Source organism: Agelaius phoeniceus, chromosome 4 (genome assembly GCF_051311805.1).
Source record: "Agelaius phoeniceus isolate bAgePho1 chromosome 4, bAgePho1.hap1, whole genome shotgun sequence".
NCBI classification, from domain to species: Eukaryota; Metazoa; Chordata; class Aves; order Passeriformes; family Icteridae; genus Agelaius; species Agelaius phoeniceus.
The window spans coordinates 12,530,447-12,547,610 of NC_135268.1; the positions used below are offsets into that span (position 1 = coordinate 12,530,447).

The 17,164-nt window shown below is 47.1% G+C and overlaps 3 protein-coding genes and 1 long non-coding RNA gene across 7 annotated transcripts in view; 3 read left to right on the forward strand and 1 right to left on the reverse strand.

The window, feature by feature from the left end:
- Nucleotides 1-2,707: 2,707 nt before the first annotated feature.
- JCHAIN (joining chain of multimeric IgA and IgM) lies at nucleotides 2,708-7,982 on the reverse strand. Its single transcript, XM_054633088.2, has 4 exons — nucleotides 7,832-7,982; nucleotides 5,288-5,423; nucleotides 4,028-4,108; nucleotides 2,708-3,815 (listed from the first exon to the last, which is right to left on the reverse strand). The coding sequence occupies exons 1-4, from the start codon at nucleotides 7,893-7,895 to the stop codon at nucleotides 3,614-3,616; spliced, it is 483 nt and encodes a 160-aa protein (XP_054489063.1). The 5' UTR covers nucleotides 7,896-7,982; the 3' UTR covers nucleotides 2,708-3,613.
- Nucleotides 7,983-10,581: 2,599 nt separating this feature from the next.
- Nucleotides 10,582-16,729, forward strand: LOC143693923 (uncharacterized). Its single transcript, XR_013181954.1, has 3 exons — nucleotides 10,582-10,748; nucleotides 15,630-15,747; nucleotides 16,644-16,729. It is a non-coding gene; the product is annotated as an uncharacterized LOC143693923 (long non-coding RNA).
- UTP3 (UTP3 small subunit processome component) lies at nucleotides 11,706-13,405 on the forward strand. The gene has a single exon (XM_054633326.2). It carries the CDS (start codon nucleotides 11,762-11,764, stop codon nucleotides 13,340-13,342), a length of 1,581 nt encoding a protein of 526 aa, XP_054489301.2. The 5' UTR covers nucleotides 11,706-11,761; the 3' UTR covers nucleotides 13,343-13,405.
- A 117-nt stretch (nucleotides 16,730-16,846) lies between the features above and the next one.
- Nucleotides 16,847-17,164, forward strand: part of RUFY3 (RUN and FYVE domain containing 3) — a 31,979-nt gene continuing 31,661 nt past the window's right edge. For all 4 annotated transcript variants that reach the window (XM_077176832.1, XM_077176833.1, XM_077176834.1 and 1 more), the window contains exon 1: nucleotides 16,847-17,154. In XM_077176832.1, coding sequence (XP_077032947.1) covers nucleotides 16,866-17,154 — 289 coding nt within the window. In that variant the 5' untranslated portion in view covers nucleotides 16,847-16,865. The remainder of the gene's footprint in view (nucleotides 17,155-17,164) is intronic.

Genomic DNA, 17,164 nt, shown 5'->3' on the forward strand with positions numbered 1-17,164 from the left:
TCTACTTTGAGGCAGCTTTACTTTACTGAGCCCTCCAGCACAGCCCTTGAATGACCCAGCCAAGGAACCCACTTGAGCCTATAACCTCCATGGGCCATCCCTATTTCAGCACCCACAGCTCAAAGTTTTGCAAAACCAAAACACCACTACACAGGCATAATTCCACCTAAAGAGCAGAAAGAGAGCTCAGCTTCACACTCCACTGCTCCAACACAGTTAAGTCACTGACTGGCTACAACACATTTGCAGCTAAAGTGAGGAACAGCCACACTACTTAAGAAAGGCAGGGAGCAAAATAGCCTTATCCACACTCCAAAGCAAAATAATAAATACTCATTATCCCTACAGGAGCAAGGCTATTGCTTGGATTTCTACGAAGGCAATTAACAAGGTTAGACAAACAAACTAATTCAGTCTCATTACATACAAATAGAGCACAAATAAAAATTATCTTCCTAAACAATTTTTACTCATTTAATATTAAAAGATGCATTATTAAACAAACAGCATATAAGACATTATTCTCTATAGTGCTTTTAATGAAAAAAATCCCAATTTTATGAGCTTTTTATCAAAGTTTTTTACTTAGGAAGCCACAAAACTCAAATACCTATAATATTAGCATCCAATTCTTATATAAAATTAATTTATAAAACTAGACTTCATGATTAATTTGGCTTCTAACCAGCATCTTAAAAAATCCCAATAGCAAACAAACAATTTATATTAAACAAATATACCAAAAGTTAACTCACCACCACCTTTATTGCTCCTAAGAGAAAAAATGGGGGCCCTGGTGTGAGCATTTATACCCCAAGCCTGTTATCTCCTGCACACTGATTGGACTGATTTTCATTACTAATTGTTTTCCAGTATGGAGCTATTGCCTTTTGTAGGGACTTTTTCTGTGAGAGTGTATTAGAAGGTTTTTTCTTTTGTTGCTTAGTTGATACGTGGGTTAAGCATGCTCTAAAAGAAGCAAAACAGAGAACCAGCACACTCAAAATAATGGGTTTTGTTCTTAAGGTAAATTAGGCTCTCTCAGAAAGTGAAAAAAAAGGGCAAGGTGTTACTGAAGTTGCTATTAGGGGACTAAGGTGTTTCTCTGCTCTGTGTTTCTATATTTTGTCGATCGGTTAAGCAGTAGTTGGGCCTGCACAGTTCATGGATGGGGTACGATTGCACGTGATGCTAGCCAGGGAGTTTGGAGATGGGCAGCTCTTGGCTCTCTTTTGCTCTTGCTGTAATCAGCCCCAGCTTTTTATCCCATTAAGAGCTGGAGAGATGGAGTTTTTACAATGTTTGGGAGGCTTTATTTGAACATGTTTAATGTATTTGATTGCCAGCATTTCATTTCAGCTCTGTGTCAGTTCCTGGCCCTTAATGGCTGTAGGGAATTTGTCTTCCTGGAGTTAATATTTGTAATTCTGTAATTGAGAACAGGGTCAATGCTTTTTTCCTTAAAAAACCCCCAAAATTAAAAAAATCAAATCTCTAAGTCCAACAGAAATCTTTATTTCTGGGTCATGACTCATAAATTATTTGCAGATTTGAGACATAGGAGCTGTGTTGTTCTGTTCAAGGGAACAGGGGGATGTTCCTGTAATGGCTTGAGAAATGCACAGTCACTTGCAGCTCCAGGGGGAGAAGAACAGTCTAGCTGATGGTGTGATGGTGCTGATGGGAGGTATTCGTGTGGAACCTGAGGCTTTTCAGCCTCACCTTTGCTTGCTGTGGCATCCCTTTGCCTGCAGCACAAATGTTTCTTTCTCTGAGGGGAGGAATTGTTGCACATCATTATACTAAGGTCGAACCCAGCATGTGTATAGCAGTAACTGAATAGCAGAGGTTTGTTGAAAATGACAGACTGGTTTCCTAAACGTTGCTTGAGTACCCCCAACGTATGAGTTTTTAATGAAAGCCTTTAAATGTCTTTTCATGTCTTATGAGGAGTAAAGAGGTGGCATGGAAAAGACCTTTAATTTCTCCCTCTGAGGTTACTTCATATCTGTGATCTAATAGCTTGTAACATCACAGTATTCTGAGACTGGGGAATGGTTTTGAAAATGAAAATGTCTTTGAGACATATTTTGGTGGGTTATACATACCCACTGCAATACTTAGGCTGCCAAGAGGCCCTTTGCTCCTGGTGTTTCTTTGAATTGGCTTATTTTTGCATGAAGGAGAGGGGGAAATGGTTTTTGAAAGTTTGTTTTTCATAACTGTGATATAACATCAGAATAATTTGTGTTAATCCTTCTTTGTATCTTTGCTCTTCAAAATTTGGCCCCACATGATTTTATTTCTTTAGGACAGACACCTTGCACATGAATGAATATCCTCCAGATTACCTGTCTTAAAAGTACTCTATTCAGGGGTGGTGAAAACTTCTGATCTGTGGATTGCACTATCAAGAGTTAATTTAGGTGATGTTTGGATTTTGAGACTCAGATCCTGCACTGATTTGGAATCAAAGCAGCTCAGTGATGCAGATCTGATCTTAAAATGATAAACCAGTTCAGCCTCAATCTGTCAGAGGTTCTGCAAGTGCATGGAAATATTTCTATTCTGGTATTTTGGGAGACTTTGCCTGTAAATATAAACAGTTATTTAGGGAGAGTTTGATTATTTGTGAAAGAGAAAAGAATATGACTATAGGTTTGGCTTCCTTTTATGCCTTCTTATTGAATTGAACACAACACACAGCTTGATTGCAGAAAAAAAGTTTATTGAATGTTTGACTAACAAACCTACAGTTGTGGGCATAAGGTTTTGCTGTTTCATCACTTCAATTCTGAACCCTGAATGAGGGTCCTGTTCTAGCAATTTTTGTTGCATTTATAGAATTTTTTGAGGTTTTAAATGCAAGATGAGGAAGGAACAAGTAAAGAAATTTGAGCCTACTTGATTTTTTTTTCCTTTCACCACTTGAACCAGGAGCAGGGGTGGAAGAAGGCAGCAGTAACAGTAAAGCAGTGGGGAAAGTAAAATGCCCAACATCTCCCAGAAGAGTTGAGTATTCCTGGCACAGCTGAGGGCTTGGCAACTTTGCAAAACGCTTCAGGGTAGCTGCATCTTTTGATCTTCTCTGAATCTGGGAGAACTGGAAGCTTGCAGATGTCCAAGTGCTAGAAGGGTCTCTCATCTTTTCTCTCAACTACGGTTTTACAACTCTCTTCTAAGGGCGTAAATGCTGCTAATGTCATCAAAGGCCTTGTGTGAAGGTCACTTCAGATTGCTCAGGGAGGGAAGGGCACAGACACTCCTGCTGATGTCTGGGGGAGGCACACAGGAGCCTGAAAAGGACAGCTTCCCCAGAGCTGTAAATCAGTGTAATTCCCTTGACTTCAGGGGAATGCCTTATATCTGCTGGGGGTCTGGTCTGTGTAGTGTGAGACACAGCATGGCATTGCAGATACATGCCAGGGAGACTGAAAGCCAGGAGCTGCTCTTGGGAGATGGCATGAGGCTGAGGTTGGAAATGGGAAGAGACAAGTTGGGTTACTGTAGGGGCAAACATTTGGGGTGCTGCCATCCAGGTGCTGTGGTGCTCTACATACATTTAGGATAGGAATAGGGATGCTCTGAGGCTCTGGCACAGCAGAGGGCCGAGCTACTGGGCGAAGCAGGAGTCTGGGGTCAGAGCTGCTGGCACCTGCATCACCTCCCCGTGGTACAGCAGGGGCACAGGGGAGCTGTAGCACTCATTCCTGTCGTAGGTGTAGCATGTCTGAGGTTCTTCACAGGAGTTGCCCTGCTGGGCCTGGTGGATGGCCCCACCCAGATCAATTTCTATAGGTTCACAATTTTTGCAGCTGGAAGAGATGGAAAATGGAACAAGTGTGAGGAGTTAGGTGAAAAGATGCCTCTGCCGAAGCCCCAATCTTTCTTGCTCATCTGCATGTAGAGCCAGGAGAGTGCTGTGCCCTTTGTAGGTATTCCAGGGGAACATCTGGCCCTCTGACATCTTTTAGAGCTGCTGAGGGTTAAGTCTTGGCAAGTGAAGTTAGGAAATAAAAGTACTTACAGTTCACTCAGGCGGTAGACAAAAGTGGTCCTGAGTGGGGACAAGGGGTCCGAGATGTTCTCCCGAGCCTTCAGGGGGACTCTGCAAAGGTGGGGAGAGAGTCACTCGCTGAAAACTGCTTTTTAAACAGAGTCTGCTCTCTTTTGAGCAAATCTAAACTTTCATCTTCTTCAGGTTATTTACATTCTGACCCTTCTCCAAATCTTGGTCCTCTGCACCCTCAAAGGCAACAACCCTCCCCGACAGGACTGCAGCAATTGATAATAAGTGGTACTTGCAAGTGACAGGCCTGAGAAGGTTAATTTTTGTTAAACTCTGAGTTAGCAGATGCTTGAGGCTGATGGACAGGGATGTTTAATTAGTGGTTCTCCTGTTGTGAGCTCTACAGCACTCCTGCAGCTGTTTCCCAGAGATACACACATTTCTGTTAGGTTTGTGTGAGTGGAGAGTGTGGTATTCACATGCCCTCTGAACAGAGAGAGGCAGAGAAATGAATGACCAAAACAATTCTTGTCTCATTTGCTCCTCCTGTGTTTTTGAACATGTGGAATGTGTTGGAAGATGATTTACCTGAAGGTGATTGCTTGATTGGATTCTGGTGGCCATTGTTTATGTTAATTAGCCAATCAGGTCCAAGATGTGTTGACTGGTCAGCAGACAGTCACGAGTTCTTGAGTTTAGTATAGTTCTTGTTAGTGTAATGCAGTGTAAAATAGTTATAGCATAATAAAGTAATTATTTAGCATTCTGATACCGTGCAGTCAGATGCATCGTTCTTCCTGCTTGGAGCTGCCTTGTAAGTACTATAGGAGAGGACAGGACAAAGTCCTGCTCTTGAACTGAGCTCTGTCTCATGGGAGACCACTTAGGCATTAACTGATAGTTGATCAGTTTAGGCATTAACTATTTTCCCAGGCTTTCTGTCAGGTCAGAAAGTAAATCCAGTGTCATGGGCCCAATCTGGTTTCAGGTTAGATCAACTTCTGACAGGTCATTATCTACTTCCCCAGCCTATTTTGTGAAGTTACTACCGGTCTGCTTAAAACATGGAGATGATTTTTTGTATCTGAAGGGACAAACACCAGAGAGGTTCATGTGAGGCAGAAAAGCTCCTAGCAAAGTGAAATACTCAGGATACCACAGAAAGCAGCCCACATGAAAAGCTATTCACTTCACCAGTGCTGGGACATCAGAAACAATGCAAAGAAAACTGGTATAACACTGCTCACCATCTCTGTGAAATACCTGGCTGCCACTTACATGATGCGGATGTTTCTCTCCAGGACTTCTTCCTGAGGATTTTCTTGTGAGGGGACAAACTTTGAGGTCACTGTTACGCACTGACACTTATTATTGACCAGCACGTACTCCTCATCGATGGGACCCACTGGATAACCTGCAAGCACAGGATAGGCAATCCCAGAATCAATAGCAAAATCCTTGAAAGTTGCTCTAGAAGATAGTCAAAGGATGGAAATGCCAGCAATGCACCATTACAGCACCTGGATTGAGGTTGCAGCAGGTACAAGTGAGTCTCTTTAGCAAAGATGTGTTCAGCTGTCTTCCTGCTCAGCTCAGTGTGCTGCTGTGTGTAGGGGTGGTGGGACTGGTGACTGAAGTGCTCTTTTACTAGGAATTGCTTATGTGATTCCTCTGTCATGCACCAGAACTGCTCGAGCAGTCCAAACCCCAGTTTGGATCTGATCTCTAAACAAATGTCCCTCACCTTGCCAATGTGGTAGATGTGTCAGTTTTCCTTGTGTGGTATCCTGTCCTTCAGGTTCCTGGGGGAACAGCTGACAAAAAGCAGGAGGACCCAGAAAGAAGGCAGCCCACTGACGTGGCAGGGAAGAGCAGGTGGCCCTGATGATGCTTGTGGTTTGCAGGGAAAACTCCAGTCCTGATTTACCCCTGCAAACTGCTGCTTCTAGCATGCTACTCGATATGAAACTCAGTCAAAGCAGGCTGAAACATGCCAGGTGTCACTCAGAGGCTTTTGGGATGTTCCTGATGTTGCATCATTCTTGCTACAGCACCTTCAGCCTGCTTACAAGTACCAGACCCAGTGATTTTTGTCATATGGGGACAGTTTGTTTTGGACTCAAATGGATCTCAGTTCTTGCCTGCTCTGCTTGTCTCTTGGTTTAATCAGAGAGAGAAAGAAGAAATAGGCTGAAAAAACCTGGGTTAATCATGTCTATAAAGGATTTTGGAGTTACTTGGACTTAAAAGCCTTGGTCCTTCCTTCCCCTGTAATATCCTGGTCTCATCTGCTTCCATTCCAGGGTTTCTGAGATTGTTACAGGCACCCTAACTGTGAAAAAGATTCCAATACTGTGTAAAATGATGCCTCAGTGACCCTAGAGTTCACCTGCTGCTTACAAGTGCTGCTTCTGTGGCCTTGGGCAGCAGTAGACCTGCTGGATATGATTCTCTATGGACTTCCTAGCTTGGGAAGGAAATCACTTTCCTAGCTTGTTCTCCAAGCTTCTTCTCTGCCAACTCATCATTCCACATGAGCTCTTTCCTCTGATGCAGAAGCCTCCCAGAAAAGCCTCTCTAGTCCTTGGCCTCTCTTTTGGCTCAAGGGAAGTCTCTGGCTTTTTGTCCATCACACAGCTCTTCCTCTGCTGTCTGTGCTGCATTCCACTTAACATCGTGTGCAGTTCTTTCCCAACCCTTCATCCAAAGCCAATGTTCAAGTCAGATCCTATTGGCTTTTGGGTTGTCCCAAAACCTCTCAGAGCAGGCTTTAATTCTAAAATTAGATTAGCACAATCTTATGCATATGCAGGTTTTGCTGACTGCTCTAAAAATACTGCCCTGATTTAATTCCTTGTGTTATGCTCTTGGCTTCACTGTTAAAGTTACTGGTGCTCCATCAATTTTTCATTTAAGATTACAATGCTAAAAAAAAAGTGATTTTACCTGCAGTATCTCCATGTGTCACCCAGTGAAGTCTCTTGGGGAGAAGGTATTTAAATGCAAGATTTGCTAATGCTGTTCTGAATGTCCTCAGGTTGGATTTCCTGATGCCCGAGTTACTGCACTGAGCTGTTCCCTCCCTCCTCAATACTTATGTGACTGTGTTTTGGACAAAGTTTCTCAGCATCCACTATTGCTTTGTCCTTTGATACATTGTGAAGCCCAGCAGAACTGCCTGGGGTAAGCAGCAAGATGCCCTCTTGCAAAAGCTGCAGGAAATGCAGGGATGCAGCTGTCTGTGCTGTTGGGATGGTTATCCCTGAGCACTGACTCCATCCTGCAGGTCAGATCCACCATGTGCAGCATGATGGATTCACACTCTCCAGAGACCTGAGAGCCGCACTGAGCAGTGTGCTGGGAGGACAGGCTGAGCTCAGTTGAAATCAAGAGTTTCCAAGAAATTCAGTGGAGTCACATGATAAGCTACAGTTTAATCAGAATAAGTTGGCTGTAGCTGTATGGCAGGATTACCAGGAAGATTTTGGAAGCCTTTAGATGTAGCAGCTAAGCTCCCTAGGACTGCAGGAAAATGAGCATGCACATTTGCAGTTTATTGCTTCAGGAACCTGAGAGAAAAATGCCTAATTATCAAGTCTTAAATTTGGAGCTAGTCATCAAGTTATCCTCCAGGCAGCAATTAAAATCCCACTGCTCTGATGCAGAAACACCCTGAGGAGTCCAAGCACCACTGAAGCACAGCTGCTTGAGAGTGGGCTTTGAGATTTGATTCCTGACTGTTAAAATAATTCAGGGTAAATGACACAAAACCTGCCATTGATGTCTTAATCCCAGTTTCCCATTTTTTCATTGTTCACCTACCTGCCACAAGGATGATCCCCAAGGAGACGGCCAAGGCAACAGACAGCGACCAAGTGGTCTTCATCTTGCCTTCCCTTCTTTTGAAGAATGGCAGTGGAGAGCCTGACTCTGCCTATAAGGGCGTGTGCAAATGGGTTTCCTAAAATAAATAGCCTGGCCAACACTGGAAAATGTGGCTGGTGACTGAAAGCAGGTGTGTTAATGCACCGAGACCTCTGGCTTTCGGAGAGGAAGGGGTTGCACTTTATTGTGCTTTTTTCTGTTTTTCACCAGCAGGCAACAGAGCTGCTGAGTACAAGGACATCTTGCCATCAGGGCTAGTGGAAGGTAAGAAAGTCGAAGAGTCACAGCTCTGTTTCCTAATTTTGAGACATCAGACTTAAAAATCCCTTGAGTCCTATTAAAAAGACCACTTCAGGCTTCAAAATCAAAGTTGTGTTTAGACCAGCTGTGTGCAAACCTGAATTAAGGGCTGGATGTGCCCCCAGAGATCCTGCAGTCAAAGCAGGAAAGGTGACAGGGCAGGGCTGAAAGAGGTACAGCCACTGCAGCTCTGCCCACTGCATTGAGGAGTTCATCTTCTTGTGAATGGACAAGGGACTCCATGGGATTTGTGGTTTAAAAGTGGTCCTGAGTCAGGTGCCAGGAAAACCCTGGAGTATTGGTCATGCAGACTTTTCCTGAAGGAGGCTGGTACTGGAGAGGGCCTGTGATTTTGGGATCATTTGTGTAACTTCTGAAGAGTAAATGTAGCCTGTAATGGCCAGAGCTGTCTCTGTAGCATTTGCATGTGTCTTGTACAGAAAAAGCCACTTTTTAAGGGAAACCCAAGCTTAGCAAGGGCCTGGATTTCTTGCCAGGCCTCTTCAAGGGGCTGAGCTCTTCTGGCAATGCTGCCAAGCATCCTAGCTCCTGTCACCTTGCAGGATGTCTCCCTTTTTCCAGACCCTGCTGGCTGGGTCCATAGGGCCAGAACTATTCCAAGTCCCTGGTTGTGTGCCCTGAGCTTTTTCCCCAAGCACAAACCCCTCACCCTGCAGCTGCATGATGCAATGAGCTTTCAGGCTACATCAGCAGTGCTCATGTGCACGGGGAGCATGGGACTTGGGGAGGGGGGGAAGATGGGTCACAGCCAACCCCTCGCAGGGCATTGGGCTCTTCCACAGTTCTTTACAAACCTTGTGTTTGCCTTAGGAATCTGTCTGTAGCAGAGAAAAGATGTGGGGTTGTTTCCTTTCCCCATCCCAGAAAGCATTCCTAACAGTTTTATGCAGCCCTCTATCTGAGACAGGGGCAAGACGTTCCCTGTGCCCCATTTTTAAATAAACTTAGCTCACCAGTTCTGGTAGGGGTGTCTGTCTAAAGTACTGTTTGTTTCGGTCACTCTTTTTTGTAAGAATTCTGCTAGGATTATACAAGAAGGGAGGATGCCAGCACCAGAAAAACAACATGCAAGGGAGGGCTGGTGCTTATCTGTTTGCCTAGCTGCAATAACAAAAATATGGCACTGGGAACATGCAAGGAGAGTATTTTCAAATGTCAAGGCAGAGACTGAGCAGAATTCTATCTGTGTTTTTCTGTTAATTTTGGTGGTTTTCCCTGGCTGCTGGCGCTCAGTGTATCTGGATTTCGGTTGCTAAATGTACACCTGTGTGTACAGCCCCTTGGTTTGGATATGATGACTGGAGAGCTATTTTCAGCCCCTTCAGCCACCTGCATGTCTCTGGGGATTTCTAGCTAGATCTTGAGAGTAAGGCTTATGTTCTAGACTGTTATTTGCGTGGAATTACCCTTGTTTTACTGGATGCCTTCTGGAATTTTATCTGGGTGAGCAGGTGTTTGGCAATGGGCTGCATGGGGAGCTGGACTCCTAGCCTCCCTGCAGGACAGAGGCTAGAGGTGGAATAATTGAGAATTGGAAAATAATTTGGAACCAGCCCTGTGGTTTCAGTCTCTGTTCACATGTCCTGTGTTTCCAGGTGCCCTTGGATGTGCTGAACTAGGATTTTCCAGGTAAGAAGCTGGGCAGGTGCCTGGGTGAAGTGGGGTGAAATTGTCATTGCTGTACTGGGGGAGTTGGACAGCACCAAGACTCAGGGCCTCTCCCTCCACATAACACACCATCCACAAGCAGTCTGCCCTGGGCTTCTGTTTGCTCCTCCTTTCTCACTTGGAAGCCAACAGAATGGTGCATAAACAGACCACCAGCAGTCCCTGACTGTTGTCTTGGTAGCAGTGATCCCATGCTGCCTACAGCAAACTGGTTTGGCTTGAGCAGCTCCTGGTTGACTGGATCAGCTAACTCATGTTGGAGATCATCTCCAGCTTCACCAGAAGGGACTCATGTTTTCACTAAGTCCTGGCAAAGGTTTGAGTAGACACGGATTGTTTCCTGCTCTTGGAAATTACTTTGTGTTGGGGGACATGTCAGTTCCATTTAAATCCAAGAGAGTCCAAGTGGAAGTTAATATGCTGATTTTTAAAAGGGCAGACTTGAAAAAAATTAGGACACTTAAAATGGAAACTCTCAAGGTCAGGGACATGAGCAAGGCCTGGATTTCTCTAAGTCACAGCTGCAAAAGTTACCTGGAATTTTAGCCTGGCAGGATCTGGCTGCACATGTCCAAGTATCAAGTGAAGATTTCCATCAAGGTATAGCCAACAAATGTAGTGAATGCTGTGTCTCCAGACCTAAGTTGCTCTTGTTGCTCTTTCTTCTACAGGCCTGTATCCAGGGAGGTGATGGCTGAAAACTGGCAGGGACAGATTTGGAAAAGCGGTCTGAGGCAAAAGCTGTGTTTGTGCAAGAAAATTTTGATCCAGAGGTGACCATGTGAAGAGGCTCAGTGTGTCAGAAAGATAAAACTGAGACCTGTTTGCCAACAGATGGATCAGGATCCAAATGAATCACCAAAAAGTGAGTAAAGCTCCCCACTGTGTTTCAGCTAATTTGAATATCTGTTTGACCTGTTTTTTTTTCTACAAAAAGGTGGGCAGGAGCATTTATAAATACACCTGCACCTGTTCTGTGGTGAGAAAAAAGCCCCTGCACTCGTACACAGAACTGCTCTTGCTGGGAGGCGTGCATGCCTGACTTATCAGGCTCTGGGTTTCTCAGCTTGGACTACACTAATTCCTGTGTCTCATTACTCTCTTCTTTTGGCAGGGCTCCCTGCAGCTCATAAAAGCAGATTGCTTCCCTGTGGCTCAGTATTAATGTCATTTTCCCTTGGGAAGGGTGGGGGGCTGGGCTGGTGGCTGCTGCTGTGGCCGACAGGCACAAAAACACAGGATGACAATGCAGAGGTGAGCAAGTACAGACTGCATTAGAAGCTCTCTTAGGGAGGCATCCCCAGGTGTTGAAAAATCAGAACTACTCTATTTCTGGGACGCGAGGATCTCTTGGCATAATGGGATAGATTCAAGGAGTGCAGAGGTGATCAAGCAGCGGCTGCCGAGCTGTGCAGCCTGAAGTAGAAGTGCGATTCGGTGACGGGAGAGGTCATGTCCAAACCTCGGAAGGTGTCCGGGGAGGTTTGCAAATACTTCTGCTTCTCTCAGAGTTTGATCGGGTCTTAAGGAACTGAGTACCAAGTTTTGGTTACAAGGGCACAGGTGTAAGGTGTGTTCTCCATCTGTTTTTTTCCTCGCCGTAAGATGACCGCACAGACAGCAGCTGTACTGGCTGGACTTCTATAGGAAGAAAAAACCCTGAGGAGGAAACAAAAGGCTTTTTCTTTTATCTTTTTTTTTTTCCCCACGTGGCATCATTGCTTGCCGAGCGCTGCCACGGCTGAAACGCTATCTCCCCGCGGGGCATCCCCCGCGTTCCCGGGGGCGTGCCCACGCTGCGGCCCTGGAACAGGAAGGGCTCGGAGAGAGCGGAAGGGACGCAGCGGAAGGGGAAGCGCGGCGGGGGCAGTAGGAGCCATGCGGACCCGGCGCGGCACCGTCCTGCGGCCGCGGGCCGAGCCCGCCGAGCCCGACGATGACCCCGCCGAGGTGCCCGGCGGCCGCGCCGGCCCCGAGGAGCTGGCGGACGATGTGGAGCGCTTCCATGAGGAACAGTTCCGCGCCGTGATGGCCGCCCTGGACAGCGGCGACGAGGCCGGGGACAGCGAGGAAGAGGAGGAGGAGGAGGTGCTGGGTCTGCAGCTGCCCGAGGACAGCGAGGAGGAGGAGGAGGATGAGATTCAGGATCGGAATCCCTTTGTGGAGTACAGCGCAGAGGAGGATGAAGATGGAGAAGATGAAGAAGGTGAGGAAGATGAAAATGTTGAGGACGGAGAAGAGGAAGGAGGCGAGGAAGATGAAAATGATGTTGAGGATGAAGAGGGGGACCAGTCCATGGAAAGCGACTTGGAAGAGCGCCATCCCGAAGCCAAGCTCCCTCATGAGCTCTCCTGGGGCCAGCGCAAGCAGCTCTACTATGACACGGACTATGGGAGTGATGCCCAGGCCAAAGGCAAACGGACCCAGCAAGAAATCGATGCTGAGGAGGAGGAAGAGGAGCAGGAGGCTCAAGTCATCCAGAGACGGTTGGTGCAGGATTTGGGGGAGGATGATTATGGTCTAGACATGATCCAGGGCTACCTGGCTAAGCAGCAGAAAACCCATGATAACAAGGGGCAGAAAATTGATAAGGATCTGCAGGCCCTTTCCAAGAAGGACCAGCTGAAGCTGCTGAAGCAGGAGTCCCCGGAGCTCCTGCAGCTGATGGAGGACTTTGAGGTGAAGCTCATGGAGATCAAGGATGAGTTGCACCCGCTGCTGCAAATGGTCAGAGATGGCACCATCCCCCAGGGGAAGGGCAGCCGCTATTTGCAGACCAAGTATCATCTCTACCTGAACTACTGTGCCAATATCAGTTTCTATCTGGTTCTCAAGTCCAAGAGGATGCCGGTTCACAGCCACCCGGTCATCGAGCGGTTGGTGGAGTACAGGAATATCATCAACGACCTCGCTGTTATAGACCAAAAGCTTTCCCCACAGGTCCGTATGCTGCTGAGGAACTACTATGACAAGAAGGAAGAGAAGCTACGGAAGGGAAACAAGTTTTCAGTGTTTCTCACCATGAATGGCAACAAAACCAAACCAAAACGTGCCTCTGCGCCTGTTAATGGCCAGGCTACTGCTGCTGCTGAGTCGTCGGATGAGTCAGAGCTGGATGAGGAGGCTGCCCTAAAGTACTACAAGATGATGGAGGAGAAGCTGGCACTCAAGAGGAAGAGAAGTGGAGACCAGGACGTGCCTGAAGAAGCAGCGGTGTTGGAAGGAGAGGATCCCAGTAAGAAGAGAGGGGTGACCTATCAGATGATCAAGAACAAAGGCCTCACACCCAAGAGGAGGAAGATTGACCGCAACCCCCGGGTGAAGCATCGGGAGAAATTCCGGCGAGCCAAAATCCGCCGCAAGGGCCAGGTCCGCGAGGTGCGCAGGGAGCTGGACAGATATGCCGGGGAACTGTCTGGCATTCGGGCCGGGGTTAAAAAGAGCAGGAAGCTCAAGTGATGGTCATCTTTTTGTCAGATCTGCAAGTAGCAGTACTGCATCCAATAAAAATTTTATACATCATGTTGTGGGGTTTATTCTTAGGGAAACTGGGGATGGGGTGGTATTTGGTTTTTCTTTTTCAGAGGAGGCTTTCTAGAAGGTGCTGTCTCCGAGTAGCACAGGGCCCTTTCCACACCTCGCCCACGTCTGAAGGTATTTTCCTCTCTTGTCATGCAGCTGAGTTTCCCTAAACAGGAAACCTTGAGAGATTGCAAGGAATGTATCAGGCAGAGGGAATTAAATGGGCCGTGTGGGACTGGTGAGGAGATGGGATTGGATGAACCTCTTGAGGGTGGGCTGGGAAAGGGGCTCAGCAGCTGTCACTGGCCTGCTCTGTTTTGCTGTCTAGTTCTGATCCATCCTCTTCCTGTATTGAGCTGCAGAGACATGGTTAATAGTAGTTGATTTTTGTTCTGATTAACACCTTTGTTAGCTCTTAAATACCTAAAGTATGGGCACTTCTTTTAAATTACTTAGTTCCACGTGGTCTGAAATACTGTTTCCCTTCCTAAATTCAGTGAGAAGCAAAGCAAGGACTTGTCTGGATTTTATAGCCATATATGTGATAACCATATTAACTTCCCCTATTATAAATGTTAAATGTTGTCTGCTGCTACAGGACTAAACACTGCTGCAGGACCACCTTACAGATGGCTAAGGTGTTATGTCTTCAGTGGGCAAGCAAACTTCAGGGGTGTTTTGATTACTGCCATGCCTTTTGGTGAATGCATTTTAACCCCACACTGAAGTGCTTGCCAGGAGCTGACTGTGAGTAGTCAGTTCAGTTCCAATCTGGGCTGTGAAGGAAAAGTGAGTGATAATTTTTCTGAAGTTTAACAAAAACTGTCTCAGGTAGAACCTGGACCTGTGTCTGGGACAGGTTTCAGGCAGCCCATGCCTTGGTTTGTGTACCATACCATCTGAAAGGTATTAGTTTTCCATATGGAATTATTTCAGGAGAATAATTGCTTTATTTAGTAACGCAGATGCATCTTATGGGGGTGTTTTGTGTCTGTGATGGGCCTGGGGGAAGCCAGGAGACAAGTGTGTGCTCTTGATCCAGTGATAGGCCAGGTTCTGTAATACAAGCATGTAGGTGCTCTGCTTGTGCTCTGAAAGGGAAATGTGCTTTTTTGGGGTTACTGTGTAAACCTTAACACCCCAGGCCTGTTTCTCCCAGGAACATACTGTTCACTGCTGGCTGGAGAATATTTTGGTCATTTTCCAGGCTGCTTGTTGAAGGGAGAGGTAGAAACACAGTAAGCTTAAGCTGGACAGATGGGAACAGTCCTGTCTCAGGTGCACTGAACAGGTCTCCTTAGATCTGTGCTTATTCACCCGCCCTTACTATGAGCAACAGTGTCAGCTGCTCCTTCTTCCCAGGGAGAAGGAGCAGCTTTGCTGCTCAGCCTTGCTGAGGAGGGAAGCAGAATTTCCCCACCTTTAACTCCCCACTGGCATCATGGTTGGAGACTGCTACTGATAATGCTGAGCTCTGCCCTGATGGCTCTGCCAAGAGGTCAATAAGGGGTAAGATGCTGGGCAGAAAAAGCAGCTTAGGTGCTTTTTCTGGGGAGGAATGGTATTGTGTAACAGGCATCACACGAGGTGTGGAAAATAGCCAGCAGAGATGCTCCCTGATCTCATTACCACAGAACCTCCTTGTGCACGTTTCACCCTTAATGCAAAAATTAAGGGCTAATGGTCCTTCATGGGTCTGGCTTTGTGCTTCCTTGGAAAGCTCCGAGCAGCTGGCAAGCACAATTGTGGTGACTTCTACCTGAGCAGTAAATAAGGGAAACAACAAATTGGTGTGCCATTACAGACTCGTTCCTAATCCCCCTGGGATTAGGTTGAAGGCTAGAGAGAATGCTGCGTGTCAGCGGCCCAGCCCTGCCGGCAGATGGCAGCTCCTGGGTTAATGAAGATTAACTAGGCATTATGTCCACTTGATTAGTTGAGAGACTGGACAAAGCCATAAACATAATTCCCATTTGCTTTTTTGTATGGCTGATCATGGGAATGCTGTGATTATTAATGCTGTGGGAGGGGAGACACTGTACAGTGTCACTAGGAAATACTTGGAGTAATGATTTGTGCAGAAGGGAAATTCCTGGTGGTGAACAGGTTTTGAAAATTCCTGAGAAAATGGACATATGGAATCAGGCAAGGACCACAGGTGATCAGGAAAAGAAGCAAGGAGTGGATCAAAGTCCTGGTTAATGCTGCTTTTTTCCTTTTCCAGTACTGCTTCTGGGGAAGATGCTGATACTGCCAAGAAATGCTTCAGCCATGAGACGGCACTTGTCCTTGCCAGGGCCCTGCTTGGAGAGGACTGGCAGCCTCAGCAGCACCCAAAGCAGGTGGGACTCACTCAGGTAACAGCTTTGTTTCACCTCCATCACCCTCACAGCAATGGAAGGACCTGCCCTGGGTCCTTTCTACCCGCTTGCTTGGAGCACAGTAATGCAAAGGACAGTCAGTCCTGCCACACCTGCACATAAACTATTCATATTTAAACTGACACAGGCAAAGTGTAGAAAGCTCCAAGGTATGAGCTATTGTTTTTCTGCACCTGGAAGACATAATCCTTGAGGGGTGATAAGCATCCAGAGTAAACCTGGCTGCCTTTGGAAGCTTGGGCAGAAAAGTACAGTGGCAGAGAGGAGGACAATGCTTTCTGCATCACCACCTGAAATTTCTGTTTATACAGGGCAAGGAAGGTATATTGAAGAACTCACATGGAAATACATTTGCTGCTGCCTTAGATTTTGTCAAGTTTTTTTCTAGCTGTGTGGGTTTTCCTAGCTGTGTTCCATAGTATTCCATCACACACAGTCTGGGTATTGTTTTACTCTTGTTAGCACGTAGAAATTCAAACATTCAACTGTGCAATTTGTGAAATTAAGGCATCTGTTCAAATACTTGCAACATGTTGCATGTCTTGGGGCAGGGCTGAAAAATTAGTCTCCATGAATCAGTAGCCTTTACAGTTTTGCTTTTGCAATTTTAATGTGAGATTTAAAAAGAAAGATTAAAAAGAAAGAATGTGTTTCAGCTTGACCCCCGTGCACGGAAGGCTGGGTGTTCTTTATAAACTGGCAGATTTATGTGCTTCCTGCCTGCTGACAGCACCACAATCCACATTAATTACCTTGTCTTATGAAAGACTGTCCCAAGTGAAATTCCCAGTAGCACGCTGTATTTGGCAGTTGTAATACTAAAGAATATACTTGGACTTTGTCCCCTTTTGTCCCAGGATCTCAAAACGCAGCTGTCCATGAGTTCTCACGCCGGGGAAAGCCAAGGGGAGGCAGGAGATGGTGCCCCGGCTTCGTTTCACGGGTAAGAGCCCCTGCACCATCAGACGGTGGCGGCTGTCACCGGCCGAGCTCCCGGCGGTGCGGGGGGAGCCCCCGGGGGCGGAGGCTGGGGCGGCCGTGGCGCTTCCCGGCCGGGGCGGGGCGGGGCGGGGGTGGCGATGGCGGAGGCGGAGCGGGCAGCGCTGCCGCCGCCGGCGGAAAGTTCCCGGGACGGGGCCGAAGCGGAGCTGCCCCCCGGCATGGAGCAGCCGCCCGAGCCCAGGGAGGCGGCGGCAGCGGCGGAGGAGGAGGAGGCGCGCCCTGCCTCGCCGCCGTTCTTCCTCCTCTACCCCGGCCATGGAGGCGGCGCCGCGGCCGCGCCGCCCGGGCTGTGGAGACCCCCGGCGCCCCGCGGCGGGGCCGAGCTGCCCGTGCTGGTGCTGAGCTACCCGGGACCGGACGGAGCCCGTGAGTATCA